The 15,293-nt window shown below is 44.8% G+C and overlaps 1 protein-coding gene across 1 annotated transcript in view; it reads right to left on the bottom strand.

Moving 5' to 3' along the window:
* LOC137519378 (collagen alpha-1(XXI) chain-like) overlaps window positions 1-15,293 on the bottom strand; it is a 128,691-nt gene that overhangs the window by 47,277 nt on the left and 66,121 nt on the right. Inside the window, exons 14-16 of the mRNA XM_068238334.1 lie at window positions 14,840-14,893; window positions 4,346-4,399; window positions 383-436 (exon numbers count right to left, since the gene is read on the bottom strand). Coding sequence (XP_068094435.1) covers window positions 383-436; window positions 4,346-4,399; window positions 14,840-14,893 — 162 coding nt within the window. The remainder of the gene's footprint in view (window positions 1-382; window positions 437-4,345; window positions 4,400-14,839; window positions 14,894-15,293) is intronic.

Below are 15,293 nucleotides of genomic sequence, written 5' to 3'. Positions count from 1 at the left end.
CTCCGGTAATCAACGACTTTGGGTGACGTCGCACGTGAGTGCCCCCGTTGCGCCATCATGCTGGTTGTTGATGCGTGAAACCAGAAGTCGCGATGACCTGAGCCACTAGAGGGACCAGGAGAAGAAAGAAAAGGATGACGGAGGACCTTGAAGGCTACGGGGGGGGGGGGGGTGGGCTGGAGGGAATCCCAGGTAAGTCCAAATTCAGTTTTTAAGTACAGCTCAGTGTCCCTTTAAGAGGGTTATATGATATTTAATTTCCTATCTTTAATTTAATAAAATGCTTATTATTTATAAAATTATAATAATAGTCATATTTTTTAAACAACAATATATAACATTTACAAAGGAATATAGATGGTAATACATGAGAACAATTAACCTTCATTCCAGGAGACCCAGGAGCACCATTTCTTCCAGATAATCCTGGTTCACCCTAAAACAAGAAGTCAAGCCATTTATTTCCATTAATGCTCTTAAAAGGTCTTAAATGTGACCATGAAAAAAAAGGAACATGTACTTCCATAATTAATTTGCCCCATTTTATAATGTCAGCAGGCCATCAACAAGGTGAACAGTATAGTATCCTTACTATAGTGATAGTAAGGAAACTACACCTGTGCATGCAAGTCCCTAGCTTTAAAAATGTGCTTCAAAGATACTACTGTAATGCTGGGGCGTCATACTTTCTGACCACCCAGCGCAACAAGGCTAAGTAGCTGGATAATGGAAGAGGCTCTACAGATGGACAAAGGAGTAATGAACAAGGCGGCAAGATTGCCCAGAGCAACTGCAGCTCTGGGCCGCCTATCAGGCTAGATGCTATGTGATACAATACACAACAGACGTAGTCAGTAACAGGCTTGGGTCATACACGTTAATTCAGATGTCAGTCGTATTGGAAGATTAGGCAGATTCGTAGTCGAGAAGCGGGCAAAGGTCAGTACACAATACAATATTACAATAATACAATACTGACTGACTAGAGTACAAATATATCATGCTGATGCGCAACATATGAAATGTAGCTCTCAAATAACTCACTAGCTAAAGCACAAGTAATGACAGTTAACAAGACAGACAACAGACAGACAGACGGAATGCTCAGCCAATCTAGTCGCTGTTTCAGCGACGGAAACATTTACACTGAGATAGATAAGACTAACAAGTAGGAGTGAACTAATGCCAACCGCTGCTATAGTTCATCCTCAAGAACAAGGCTAGAAGGAATACTAACAGTCACCAACGTGGTGCTGGCAGAATCTAACTATCAGGATCAGAAGGACTTCACTGACCCCTGCAGGTCAGCAAACGTCCAGCAGACATGACAATACAGAGCAAGGCATTATACATTTACAATAATAACTCTCACAGCATAGACCCAACGACAACTCAGAGAGCTGAACGCTATGTCAGGCGGGGTCTGAAATGGGAGGCAGACTTTTATGCTGGTATCAGCCAATGGATGCAGGTATGCAAATTCCCACACAGCTGAATGGTAATCATTCAATCCTGAGCTGGTTTGATTACCATTTGCTAGCTGGCTGTGAATGCAAAGGACTCCCATAAGAAATACATGCAGCATTATGTAACAACTTGCATGCAGGAAATCCAGGGCTATCTGGCCGCAGCTCAACTGCAACAAGCAATTGGTGGAATGATGACAGCATCCTGAGCTGCCCAGAACTGCAGAGCGATTGCAAATGACAATGAGACTTATTACGAATGCACAACCGAATGCATGGAGATAAGCCAGAACTGTCCGTTTGCAGCTCCACTGCAACAGACAGAATATGCTACAGGAGGGATCCTTACAACTACTGCTTCTGAAGTTTTCCTTCCCTCCTTTGGGCCTGATGCAATTGTCAGATTCGCCAGCATTGAAAGCTGGTGATTCCGATAATCAGGCGACAATAAAGTCGCCTGATCCAATTGCATTTAGCCCTAGGCAAGGTGTTAATAAAACTTGCTTGGGCGATATTATCGCCCAGCAAGTTCCTTACACCCTATCCTATTACACTTTGCATGCCTCCGGGAAGCGATGCTTCCAAGCAGACATGAGCGTTAGCTTAGACCTGCAAAAAGCAGGTCTAAACATGCTATCACATGTCATCGCCGCTGCATCTGGGGGTCTCCTTTAATAAGTAGACCCTCAGATCTCCCCGCCGGCTGCCGCTAGTCTGTGTAACCCCCCACGTAGCTGCAAAGATATTTGAAAGCAATTTCCCTACCGCCCTTAACACCCGCCGGCTGCCGCATCTCGCCGCAAGTTCAGCTGGGTAATTACAGTGTATGAGTCACTGTAATTTCTCTATAGCAGAGTTCCAGCAAAGCATCTTTAAATCAGCCGCCGGGGCTCCCCATTGGTTCACAGTCTGAGCCATTTTCATTGGTCCAGCCTGTGAACCAATAGGGAGCCCCGGCAGCTGATTCAAAGATGCTTTGCCAGAACTCTGCTGTAGAGTCATTACAGTGACTCATACACTGTAATTACACGGCGGAACTTGCGGCGAGATACGGCGGCCGGCGGGTGTTAAGAAGCGGTAGGGAAATTGCTTTCAAATATTTTTGCAGCTACGTTGGGGGTTACACAGACTAGCAGCAGCCGGCGGGGAGCTCTGGGGCTCTCCTTATTAAAGGAGACCCCCAGATGCAGCGGCGGTAGATGGCGGTGGATGCTCGGCGGGTGTGCGCATGTGTGGGGAGTGAGGCCGTGGTGCTGATGGACAGCACCACAGGGTAAACCTCGCTCCCTATCGCCAGTGACAAGGGAGCATCGCTCAGGCTTTCACCTGAGTAATGCTCCCTAATGATCGGCCATCGCATGAGTGAAACTGGCAATAGGATTTGCCGGTAATCCTCGTGCGATGGCAAGGTGATAAGTAGCTCGCATCTGCAAGCTACTTATCACCTTGAATAGCATCAGGCCCCTTGTCTCTTGTTTGGAACGGTATATTTGCATTCTTTATCATCCCCGTGTGATTTCATTAGGACTTCACCATATTTTGAATACAGGGTGTGGCCATGGCCAATGGTGAGTCTTTACTCTCTGTAAACATTGTCAGTGAAATGATCAGTACATTAGACAGAGCTAAAATCAATCATGCAGGTAGTGGTACACATACATAATAAAACCATTTCAAATTTCAAATTTACAAAAAATGAACTGAGGCAGGGGCGTTTCTGGGTAATATAGCGCTTATGGCAAACACTGAAATTCTGGCTCCATGGTCCCCTACATATTAGAATTAAGTAGCCATGTGCCTCTCAATTAATTAAATATAGAAATATTATTCCAGATACAAGAATCAAATATTTCCATACCTCTCCAGTAAAAATATAAACAATTAATTTAAATAAATTTAAACAAATTAATTAGCCAGGTGAGTCAAGATAGAGTAATTAAATAGCCAAGTTACCCCTATATAAACATAAATCAAGAAGCCATGTTTCCCAGATAACAAAATATGATCTGAGGTCTGAGTGACAGGTAGGCACAGGGGCGGGCATGGCGGGCGGCATAGGAGCAGGCATGGTGCTATGGCGCCCATGGCACAAGCCATGCCTGACCACTCTAGATACGCCACTGACGGTGGTCAACCTTCTACTTATTCACCTCTCCACACCACCATACTGCAAGCATATATGGCCATCACTCATCAGCCAAATGGATTAAAGCTGTGCAGCTGATAAAGTAACTCCTCTTCTAATATGCGTGGACTTGATTGAATATAATAGTCCTGGAGGGGTTAAGGCTGTCAGACAACAAAACAATCAGAATGCACGTATAACATTAGCATTAAGCCAACACTAAGCCCTCAATATGAGGCACAAATGTCATCTCAATATGAGTGTTTTGCAAATGGATCATGCAGGCAAGCGTCTTCAAATATTCCGCTAGTGTGACTCATGTAGTGTGGCCAACATAGTCGTTGGAGCTAGTTAGCATGGGGGGTTTAGAGATGCCCGCGATCTTCTCATAGCTCCACTCCTGCTCGGTGGGGATCAGCATAGGCAAAAGAAGCTCAAATTTGGCATGCTGTCCAGACTCCGCCTGCATACATGTTTCAGGCAATTGGCATTCGTCAGGGTTTCGGAGTAAGGCTTATATTTTGAGCATCTTCAAAATTTGCAAAAAAATCAAGCTAGGGATTATTTTTAGATAAACACAGTATTAACACAGGGAATTGCTGGGACTGCTAGGCAGTTCTGCCATTAGGGTACAATTGACAACAATCCAGTGACTCACATGCAGCCTTACTGTCCTCTCAGATTTAAGACATTTTAATAGTGACACTCTAATAGCTTTGCACAACCTAGTTATAGAAAAGGAAAAATTACTTACTTGTGGCCCCTGATGTCCTGGGGGACCTGTTAGTCCCCGTTCACCTTTACTGCCCTAAAATGGAAAGTTTCCAAAGTTTAGGCAATTTTCGTAGCAAGACGTAAAATATTAAAATAACAATTTGAGAAATATATCACAAATACAGTTGATAAAGGAAACCTTAGTTATTAAAATATTTAACCATTATAATAAATTATGTAGGAAAGCGTGCGTTCCATTGCACAAAGATGAAAGACTGAATCCTAAAGGGCTTCCCCATTTTCTTGACCTCCAGGATTCAGCACTGGCAGCCCCCCTAACACCGGTGAGGTAAATATTTACCTACCACAATCTGGCAGGCGCAGTAGTGGCTTTCTGATTGGGATCAAGCGGAAATAGCTGAGCCCGATTGGGTCTGCTCTAGCAGACTCGGCAACATCCTTCTCGGCTATATTTTTGGGGAGACAGAGCTGGATCCCTGAGACTTAGGAGGATGGGGGAAGCCCCTCCCTCCCCACCAAGCCTTACCAAGGTAAGTATCCCTTTCCAAGGTAAGTATCCCCCAGGGATTTTTCTTGTTACAGTGTCTGTTTGGAATGAGAACATTTGTACCAATGTTCTTGCCATAATTCTGCAGAAATACCTAATCCAAGATGGCCACCAGTTATGCTCTCTGCAGTACTCAACTCTGTGGGGTGGCTCTGACAGACATGTCTGTTACCATATCAGCAGAGCAGTGTCCACAAAGAGTGAGGATGGATGAGCTTCACAGAGGAGAGACATCGGCCACAAACGTCGCTGTTGGGACTGCTGACAATTAACCTTAGAAGAGAAGAGCAGGGCCAGGGAGGGAGTTTTCCTGGGGAGATATCAGTTTTGTTCCCATAACTTACAGTAGATTCTACATTTTATCTGAATTTAGATTTTTTTTTTCCCTTAGTGGCAAATTCTACTTTCAGTTTCTCTTTTTTAAATCTTTTGGTGTAAGTGGATGATTGTTATAAACTCTGTTCACAGCCTTGGATGAAGCACTATACGTGAAATTGCTCTTAGTTCCCGGCACCCATCACCCTTCCACACGCTCTGGTATGTGCAAGTTCAATGAACTGTATTCACTTATGTAATATAACAGTGATCATTTCTGCATTACTATATGATTAAAGGAACTTAGCAGTGCAAACCACCGCTCTATTGTGTGTTTGACTCACCATATCTCGAAGTACCATAGCCAAAGCACTCTGTGTTCCTTAACCCCCTTGGCGGTATGAAAAATACCGCCAGGGGGCAGCGCAGCAGTTTTTTTTTAATTATTATTTTTTTTAAATCATGTAGCGAGCCGAGGGCTCGCTACATGATAGCCGCTGCTCAGCGGCATCCCCCCAGCCCCGCCGATCGCCTCCGGCAATAGGCGATCAGGAAATCCCGTTCAAAGAACGGGATTTCCTGGAGGGCTTCCCCCGTCGCCATGGCGACGGGGCGGAATGACGTCACCGACGTCAGCGACGTCGGGACGTCATTGGGAGACCCGATCCACCCCTCGGCGCTGCCTGGCACTGATTGGCCAGGCAGCGCTCGGGGTCTGGGGGGAGGGGGCCGCGCGCCGCACCGGATAGCGGCGATCGGGCGCGCGGCAGCGGCGATCGCGGTGCTGGCGCAGCTAGCAAAGTGCTAGCTGCGTCCAGCAAAAAAAAAATGAAGTAAATCGGCCCAGCAGGGCCTGAGCGGCACCCTCCGGCGGCTTACCCCGTGTCACACACGGGGTTACCGCTAAGGAGGTTAAAGGACAACTGAAGTGAGAAATATATGGAGACTGCCATATGTATTCCTTTTACAGAATACCAGTTTCATGGCAGTCCTGCTGATCTATTAGGATGCGGTAGTATCCGAATAATGTAAGAAACAAGCATGAAGCTAATCTTTTAGATTTGACAATAATGTCAGAAACCACCTGTTATGCTGCATGCTTGTTCAGGTGCTATGGCTAAAAGTATTAGAGGCAGAGAATTAGCAGGATAACCAGGCAACTGGTAATGCTTAAAGTGGTCTGAAACTCTGACATAACAGTCAATAAAAATGTGTTTTTCCACATTTTATTATTCATACAGTTATCATATTTGCTTTTGTGCACAAGTAATATTGTCTGTCTACACATTATAAGTTTCCAAAGTGTATTTTTTCTTGCCCGGAACTACTACATTGCATTTTATGCCAACTGCTTTTTATTATATATTAAAATCTTCTAATGAGTTGTTCCTGAGTTGTGTGTGTGCCTGGAGCAAAGACAGCTTCTCGGAAAGTGTTTTTTACTTGTTACACACAATGGGCTTGATTCACAAAGCGGTGCTAACTGTTAGCACGTCTGTGAAGACCCCCTTAGCACGTCTAAACAAGCTTTTCGCGCATAAAACTTTACGCGCGCAAAACTTTATGCGCGTAAAACTTTACGCGCGTACTGCACAGAGCGCAGGGCGCACCGCGCGAAGTGCCCATTAAAGCCTATGGGACTTACCGCGCGTAAAACTTTGCGCGCGTAAAACTTTACGCGCGCAAAGTTAGCGCGCGATCTGATTGAGAAATCCGGTGCTAACCTACTTAGCACCCTGGTTAGCACGTCTAAAGACTTTAGACGTGCTAAGTAGGTTAGCACCGCTTTGTGAATCAAGCCCAATGTGTCTACATTGGAATGTAAACAAAGATACTGTTATCTCCCGTTTGGATGCAGATTTGAAGCTGAATAGCAGGACAAAGTGCTTTGTTTAACCATTTCAGTGATGTTCTGCTAAAAAAAAATTCTGGGATAGTAGCTTTCAAGCTGTGAGGAATCTTTTAGAGCTAAGTAGAAATGCTGACTTTCAGACCACTTTAAAAGGAAATAAATATGCAGCCTCCATATCTCTCTCGCTTCATTTACCCTTTAAAGGACAACTGAGGTGACATGTGACATGATGAGATAGACATGTGTATGTACAGTGCCAAGCACAGAAATAACTAGACTGTGTTTCTTCTTTTCTTTCTCTGCCTGAAAGAGTCAAGTATCAAGTGACAGTTTCTGTCCGGATCGGGACAGTTTCTGTTGGGGTCGGGACTGGGTTGGACTGGGTCACACTAGCATAACCCTCACTGATAAGGAATTACAGCCATGAAACATTTTGTTCTGAGAGCAGGAAAAAGATAAAAGAGTCAATAATTCATAGATTTGAACTCTAGCATACTTCAATGAAGATGTCATTGATGGAGACAATGAAACAGTAAAAACTTAAAAAATAGATTTAAGTATTAAGTAAAACTGTGGGATATCTAAAAAAAAGTCATTTTTAGGAGAAGGAGGACAGATACAATTGTTTTTCTCATCCGTTTATTTTCACCTCGGATGTCCTTTAATGAGCGGATGCTATACACGCTTACCCTCCGCACTTCCTTAAAGTCGCTGTATTGCAAACTGTCCTTCCTCTTTCTGTTGAAAATTGTTATAAACTCCTCCATTGCCTTTCAGCATAATACAATACAATAACATTTCTATAGCGCTTTTCTCCCATCGGACTCAAAGCACTTAGGCTCTCTCAGATTCAGTAATTGGTAGGAGGATGAAGTATTCACGCAACCAAAGTTATATTTCTGCAAATGCCAAACTGAACAGGTGGGTTTTCAGTCTGGATTTAAACACGTCCGTAATGCTCTATTATAGGCAGGGCTGGATTTGTGCTTTTTGCTACCCAAAGCCCACTATCATCAGCCACCCCCTTCTGAGCAATAGCGCCTCTGTCCTACAAGGCTTTAGTTTACATGATCCCAACATAAAACAGGTAAACTTAGTCTGGAAGTGCCCTGAACGCTCTCTGATCCTTTCATAGACTGCCCATATACAATACGCAATAATATATTCTACAATCTTCATGGGAAAACGTCAGGTAACTATATATACACAGTGCATAATACACTTTAGTATAGCAAAGAAGGAGCAAAGTCAGCACTACAGTACTATGACCAGATCAGTCAAGGGTTCACGGTGCGCATGAGCAGCATGCTCTAGGTACAAAAGAACATCACATTGCAACAATATCTTTGATAGACAAAAGATGCCTGGCAATGCTGCAGTTAATCTTGTAGTCTATTGAATGGAAGCTGCATTGTAACACAGATTGTAAATTGCATCCAAAAACAAAAGCAGGGTGCATACCGTGAATCTGTGGAGAACCTACAGTGGGTGCCCGCAACCATTATAGACCCTCCCTGGATTCACGGTATGCACACGGCTGCTATTTGCACCTTTGCTCTCAAGCACCCTAAGCTAAGGCCTTAGAGGAATCCTAGAATGTAAACACCATTTCCAGCTAATTTAGTCTTGATACATCCTGCTTTCTGTGTGTCATTGGGACACGGCAGTAATATGTTATCCGTTTCATCTGTTTGTAAGGCCTGAAAAAGCTTTTGGCTTTGCACTTCACAAATAATGTGCCTGTTTTCCTAACCTGCACAGAAAGCATAAAATGCAAAGTGTAAATACTGCACTTTGGAAATGCCGTTATTCAAAAACTATGATTAAAAAAGCAGCATAGTTACAAAATGCAATACTACAACTAACCTGACTCCCATAGTAGGGTAACTACTATGTGACTATAAAGATAATAACCAGCAAAGATTACGTTTTCAGATATCGATAAGCATTCCAGACATGTAAATGCTTTAGTTTTCAAGCTAAGATCATACAAAGGACACATCAGTAATCACTAAAGTTGGGCGAACATCTAGATGTTCGGGTTCGGGCCGAACAGGCCGAACATGGCCGCGATGTTCGGGTGTTCGAGACGAACTCCGAACATAATGGAAGTCAATGGGGACCCGAACTTTCGTGCTTTGTAAAGCCTCCTTACATGCTACATACCCCAAATTTACAGGGTATGTGCACCTTGGGAGTGGGTACAAGAGGAAAAAAAAATATTTGAAAAAGAGCTTATAGTTTTTGAGAAAATTGATTGTAAAATTTCAAAGGAAAAAATGTCTTTTAAATGCGGAAAATGTCATTTTTCTTTGCACAGGTAACATGCTTTTTGTCGCCATGCAGTCATAAATGTAATACAGATAAGAGGTTCCAGGAAAAGGGACCGGTAACGCTAACCCAGCAGCAGCACACGTGATGGAACAGGAGGAGGGCGGCGCAGGAGGAGAAGGCCACGCTTTGAGACACAACAACCCAGGCCTTGCATGAGGACAAGAAGCCTGCGGATAGCAATGCATTTTGTCGCCATGCAGTCATAAATGTAATACAGATGAGAGGTTCAATAAACAGGGACCGGAAACGCTAACCCATCACAGATGTTCATTGTTCATGTTACTTGGTTGGGGTCCGGGAGTGTTGCGTAGTCGTTTCCAATCCAGGATTGATTCATTTTAATTTGAGTCAGACGGTCTGCATTTTCTGTGGAGAGGCGGATACGCCGATCTGTGACGATGCCTCCGGCAGCACTGAAACAGCGTTCCAACATAACGCTGGCTGCCGGGCAAGCCAGCACCTCTATTGCGTACATTGCCAGTTCGTGCCAGGTGTCTAGCTTCGATACCCAATAGTTCAAGGGTGCAGATGGATTGTTCAACACAGCTACGCCATCTGACATGTAGTCCTTGACCATCTTCTCCAGGCGATCGGTGTTGGAGGTGGATCTGCACGCTTGCTGTTCTGTGGGCTGCTGCATGGGTGTCAGAAAACTATACCCCATTGTGTCCTGAGGAAATTCTTCGGACTGGTTATTTGGCAGTTGTGTGCGTGGTGTCGCTGCCGGTTGTGTCAGCTTTGTGCCCACTGGCTCCTTGTAACTGGCTGAGGACTCGGACCTTGTGCGTGATGTGCTGGTGCTGCTTAACCCACTGCTGGACGCTTGAGAGGTCATCCAATTAATTATCTGGTCCTGTTCTTTTGGATTTGTGAAGGTTGATTTCCTGGACAACATGGGCGGTATTGAGTGGGTTTTCTTCGGTGCTCCACTGTGGCCTGTACGTGAACCGTCAGGGGAAACACCTCTTCCCTTGCCCCTCCCTCTTTCACAGGATTTCTTCTTCATTTCACTTATCCTTAAAGTACACGCTGACTGGCAGCAGTACAGTGGCAGTACAGAAATGCTATATAGTGGTGGGTGAGCGGTGTACTACTATTCCCAGCAGCGACACAGAGCACAATGCTATACAGTGGTGGGTGAGCGGTGTACTACTGTTCCCAGCAGCGACACAGAGCACAATGCTATACAGTGGTGGGTGTGCGGTGTACTACTATTCCCAGCAGTGACACAGAGCACAATGCTATACAGTGGTGGGTGAGCGGTGTACTACTATTCCCAGCAGCGACACAGAGCACAATGCTATACAGTGGTGGGTGAGTGGTGTACTACTGTTCCCAGCAGCGACACAGAGCACAATGCTATACAGTGGTGGGTGAGCGGTGTACTACTGTTCCCAGCAGCAACACAGAGCACAATGCTATACAGTGGTGGGTGAGCGGTGTACTACTATTCCCAGCAGCGACACAGAGCACAATGCTATACAGTGGTGGGTGAGCGGTGTACTACTATTCCCAGCAGCGACACAGAGCACAATGCTATACAGTGGTGGGTGAGCGGTGTACTACTGTTCCCAGCAGCGACACAGAGCACAATGCTATACAGTGGTGGGTGAGCAGTGTACTACTATTCCCAGCAGCGACACAGAGCACAATGCTATACAGTGGCGGGTGAGCGGTGTACTACTGTTCCCAGCAGAGACACAGAGTGGCAGTAAACACAATGCTATACAGTGGTGGGTGAGCGGTGTACACAGAGTGGCAGTAAACACAATGCTATATAGTGTGGGTGAGCGGTGTACTACTGTTCCCAGCAGCGACACAATGACTGGGGGGACCCTGGCTAGCCTGGCTGGAGAGAGAACTACCCTTCCTGCCTACCCAAAGCTAAACCCACAGACAAATGGCGGAGAAATGACGTGGATCGGGTATTTATTTACCCGAACCACGTGACCCGTTCGGCCAATCAGAGCACGTTCGGGTCCAAACCATGTGACCCGTTCGGCCAATCACAGCGCTAGCCGAACGTTCAGCCATGCGCTCTTAGTTCGGCCATATGGCCGAACTGTTTGGCCGAACACCATCAGGTGTTCGGTCGAACTCGAACATCATCCGAACAGGGTGATGTTCTGCAGAACCCGAACAGTGGCGAACACTGTTCGCCCAACAATCACCTGGGTAAATGTTTTCCACAGACCTAAAAGAACATGAACCACGTAAGAAATCCTTTCCCTAACATAGGGTTTACATGCAAAATTGTGCATAACGAATGCATAAAACGCTAGAAGAAGAATGAACGCTCCCTAACTGTTATAGGTTTCTGCAGACTCTTTGACAAATACACAATTCCAGTCATTGATAGCATTGGGTCTCTGTTTTGTTGAATAATCATCTAGGAATTCTCAAGTGATGCTGTAATGATCCGCTTAGCTGGATGCACTGGCAGACAGCTGTTTGACCATTCCTCTAGTCTGTGGGCTGCAGGTCTCTGCAAGAGAGACCTGTCTTTCCATTACAAGTTTCTGGTCTGTTCTGCTGCTGAGGAATTTGCATATACTCGTTATGCAAATCCCTTACCTGCCTCCTTTGATGACTGGCAGTATAAAGAGCTATGTTTCCCAGAGTCCTTTGCTGGTCATAAGGGTTAGTCCTGTGAAACACTCGGTGGAGTGTCAGCCTTGCTCATTGTTGAAGATTAGCTTATAGTAATTCCTGGGACTGCACTAGGCAGTTTCCCTAGTGCAGTTAGGATTGCATATCTGTTTTGTTTGTCTGTTGCGATTGTCCTGTCCCAGTGGTGGTCGACAGGAAATCGTTCTGTGTGTCTGGGTGCTAACCGGAACAGCGGTTGTTACTGGTAGCCCCTTCTGATCTGTCTTCCTGGATCGCACTAGCCTCTTGCGCTAGTGCTGTGGATCCTATCTCTCGCTTATTCCTGTTTTCGTGTATCTGTCTTGTCTGCTACGAACGCTTGCTGGAGGCTCGGTGAGGTAACCGTTAAGCAAGCGCTTGCGTCCACTGTTTCATGTTTGTCTGTCGGTGGTTAGTTAGGCATGCTTGTCTCTGTTGTGCTTAACAAGCGGAGACCGCGCATAAACGCGTGCACTGTTGCGAATAAGTGCGGTGTTCGCGTTTAGCTAGCGTTTGTTATTTTCCTTATCTTCTCATTGTATGATTTGCTGTGCCTTTGCTACTCTCGTGCTCTGCCTTGCTGTAGCCTTGTGTCACCTCTGGCAATCGCCTCTCTCGCGATTGCGTTCCTATTTCATATCTGCTGTTGTGCATGCACCGTCGCGGGTTGGCGACTAGTTTGGTGCACACACATACAATCTGTCCCTGTGCTCATTCTCTTTCGCAATCGCTTCTCTTGCGATTGCGTTCTCACTTGGTTTCCTTTGTTGTTTGTCCGCCGTCGCAGGGTGGCGGCTAGATTGGTGGACATACATACATTCCACATCTGTGCTTATTCAGTCTTGTGTCGCTGTTAGCAATCGCCATCTCTGGCGATTGCCTTCTCTCCTGTTCTTCATGGTTGTGTATGCACTGTCGCGGGTTGGTGACTAGATTGGTGCACACACATACCCTCTGTCGCTTTGCTCTCTCTCCTTCAGGGCTATCTTGCCCTGCGTTTCTTCACTTCGTGCAATTCCTGTCTTGCATCTGTGGCAGGGCAGAGGAGCTGTTCCTCTGCACTCCACAGCTCCACCTGCCGACAGGAATTTCCCTCTACAGGTGCATTGCACCTTTTGCTGGGTTTCCTCAAATTACACGCTTGTGGAGGATTTCCGCAGTGTCAGCGCACGTCTTGTGCGCTGATCACGGAGAGAATTCCACAATCGTTACAGTATGACCAGCCCAACCGAAATTCCCAGTGTAGAGGGAATTTCCGATTTGTACGATTTGGTCAAATATGGGTCCTGTGTCTTTAAGAGGTTTAAGATACTGGACTCTGAAACCAGAGATGAGTTTTTATCAGAATGTTCCAGATTCTTGGCAAATCCTGAATTTCAGGCCACCAATATTTCCACTTGGAGTGGTCAGATTGCTTACAATCTTTTCCAAGGGGATCTGTTTGTGTGGGCGGATGAGTATGCCAGACACAAGAATCTGAGACATAACCCTCGCAGATTTCGGAGTCATGTATTTTCTCGTAAGTTGGGAATTCCCCTGCCAGGTTATTTCTATGAGTTTTTTCCTGCAGTGCATGATGCTGATCAGATTGGGTTATGCAACATTTCTGTGTCATTACCATATGTTAATGAATTGGTGCTTGCAGGCCAATCTTCGGATTCGGCTTGTCAGCCAAAAGATTCGTTGCCCCTAGCAACCACAAATAAAGAGGTTATTTCTGTCAAGTCTGAAATGTGCAAAACCATTCAGTATGATAATGATGTTGCTCAGTCTCCGGGTTTTTTGCCCCAATCCAAAGCTTATGTGGATCCTATTATAGGTAGGATCGCAAAACTATATTAAAGCAGTTAAAAAGTCTGTTCTTGTTCCTGAACTCCACCCATTGAATTGCAGACAGCATGACATAGGGCGGATATTCATGCATACAGTACACTGATAGTCAAAACAGTCACAGGATGTTAATCTCTTCTGTATGCAGCTTATTGAAATCTATGTCCTGTTTGTGGCTGCTTATCTCCACTAAATCCAGCTGTCTAATACTGGGAATTCACAGTACATTTTTCGCGTTCGATTTGGCGCACGATCAATTAGCCATTCGGTTTTCTGCTCGATTCTCTTATCTTCCACTCGTTTTTCTTATCTTTTTTCCATTGACTTCTATGAGAAAACGAGCAGAATCAAATCGAGCGGAACATTGGACATGTCGGAATTTTATCATCGGAGGCATCTATCAAAACGATTCTTAGCAAAAAAGTACTGTGTATTCCGTGCATAAGGATAGCTGACTGCCGTGAGCTGGTTGGGAGGTAATTCATTGCCTTTAGAACCTGTGATCAGTCACTGTGAGCCAATCACAATTATCATAAAGGGAAAAAAGGGGGGAGGGGCTGGTCTTTAAGGGGGCCAGAGCAGCGCCAAAGAAGTTAATTTCACTCGTACACCACAGACTGAATTTCTAAGGCTGAACGATAAACAGCAGCCATTACAGTGTCACGTAAAATTTGCTTAATTCAGCTGCAAAACAAAATGAATTATAGCTCATTAAACTTCACTGTCCTTGTTAATTGTCTTGTTATCAACTGTGTTTCCTCTGCCAAACAGAAGGCTTCTATTTCCTTTTCAGAAGAAACCAGGCTGAATTTGACAGCTGCCCAACTGCCTTCTTTGCATAGATAAAAGCAGTTTTTTTTAGCTCTTACAATGTAAAAAAAATTACATTAAAAAAGATCTTAGAGAAGTTATTAGTAGGAATAATACTATATGTACTCTGATTATCCTATTGTGTCACATGTCACTTTAGTTACTCTCTCACCATGACAACAAAACTTTAACGTTACCTTTTTTCCTGGAATTCCAGGAATTCCTGCTTGACCAGCTGGTCCGACTGGGCCCTGACATGAAAAAGTATTAAAAATGATTAAGCCATGCCACTGAAATAAAAATATATATTTTTATATATGTATAGGAAGGAAAGAGGTTAGTAAAATTAAATTAAGAATATAATTATTTATTTTATCAAAATAAATTCAGCAAAACAACCTATCTGGGGGGGGGGGGTTGATTACCATAAGTATTATATATAGACACAGTGGCGTAAGGAAGGAGTTTGGGGCACCGGTGCGAGTTTTACATGGGGCCCCAAGCACTATATTGATATGGAGCCCCAAAACCTACCAAGGACAGTTTCAGTGTCAAAGAGGTGTGATCAGAGTAAGGAAACAGTTTGTTAAGGATTGCCACTATTCAATGCACATATAGAGGTGTTAATTACCAGCAGAGCACCAATGAAAA

This window comes from Hyperolius riggenbachi, chromosome 5 (assembly GCF_040937935.1).
Source record: "Hyperolius riggenbachi isolate aHypRig1 chromosome 5, aHypRig1.pri, whole genome shotgun sequence".
Taxonomy (NCBI): domain Eukaryota; kingdom Metazoa; phylum Chordata; class Amphibia; order Anura; family Hyperoliidae; genus Hyperolius; species Hyperolius riggenbachi.
Note: the sequence above shows the minus strand (reverse complement) of the source record. Positions and strands in the feature narration are given on the sequence as shown.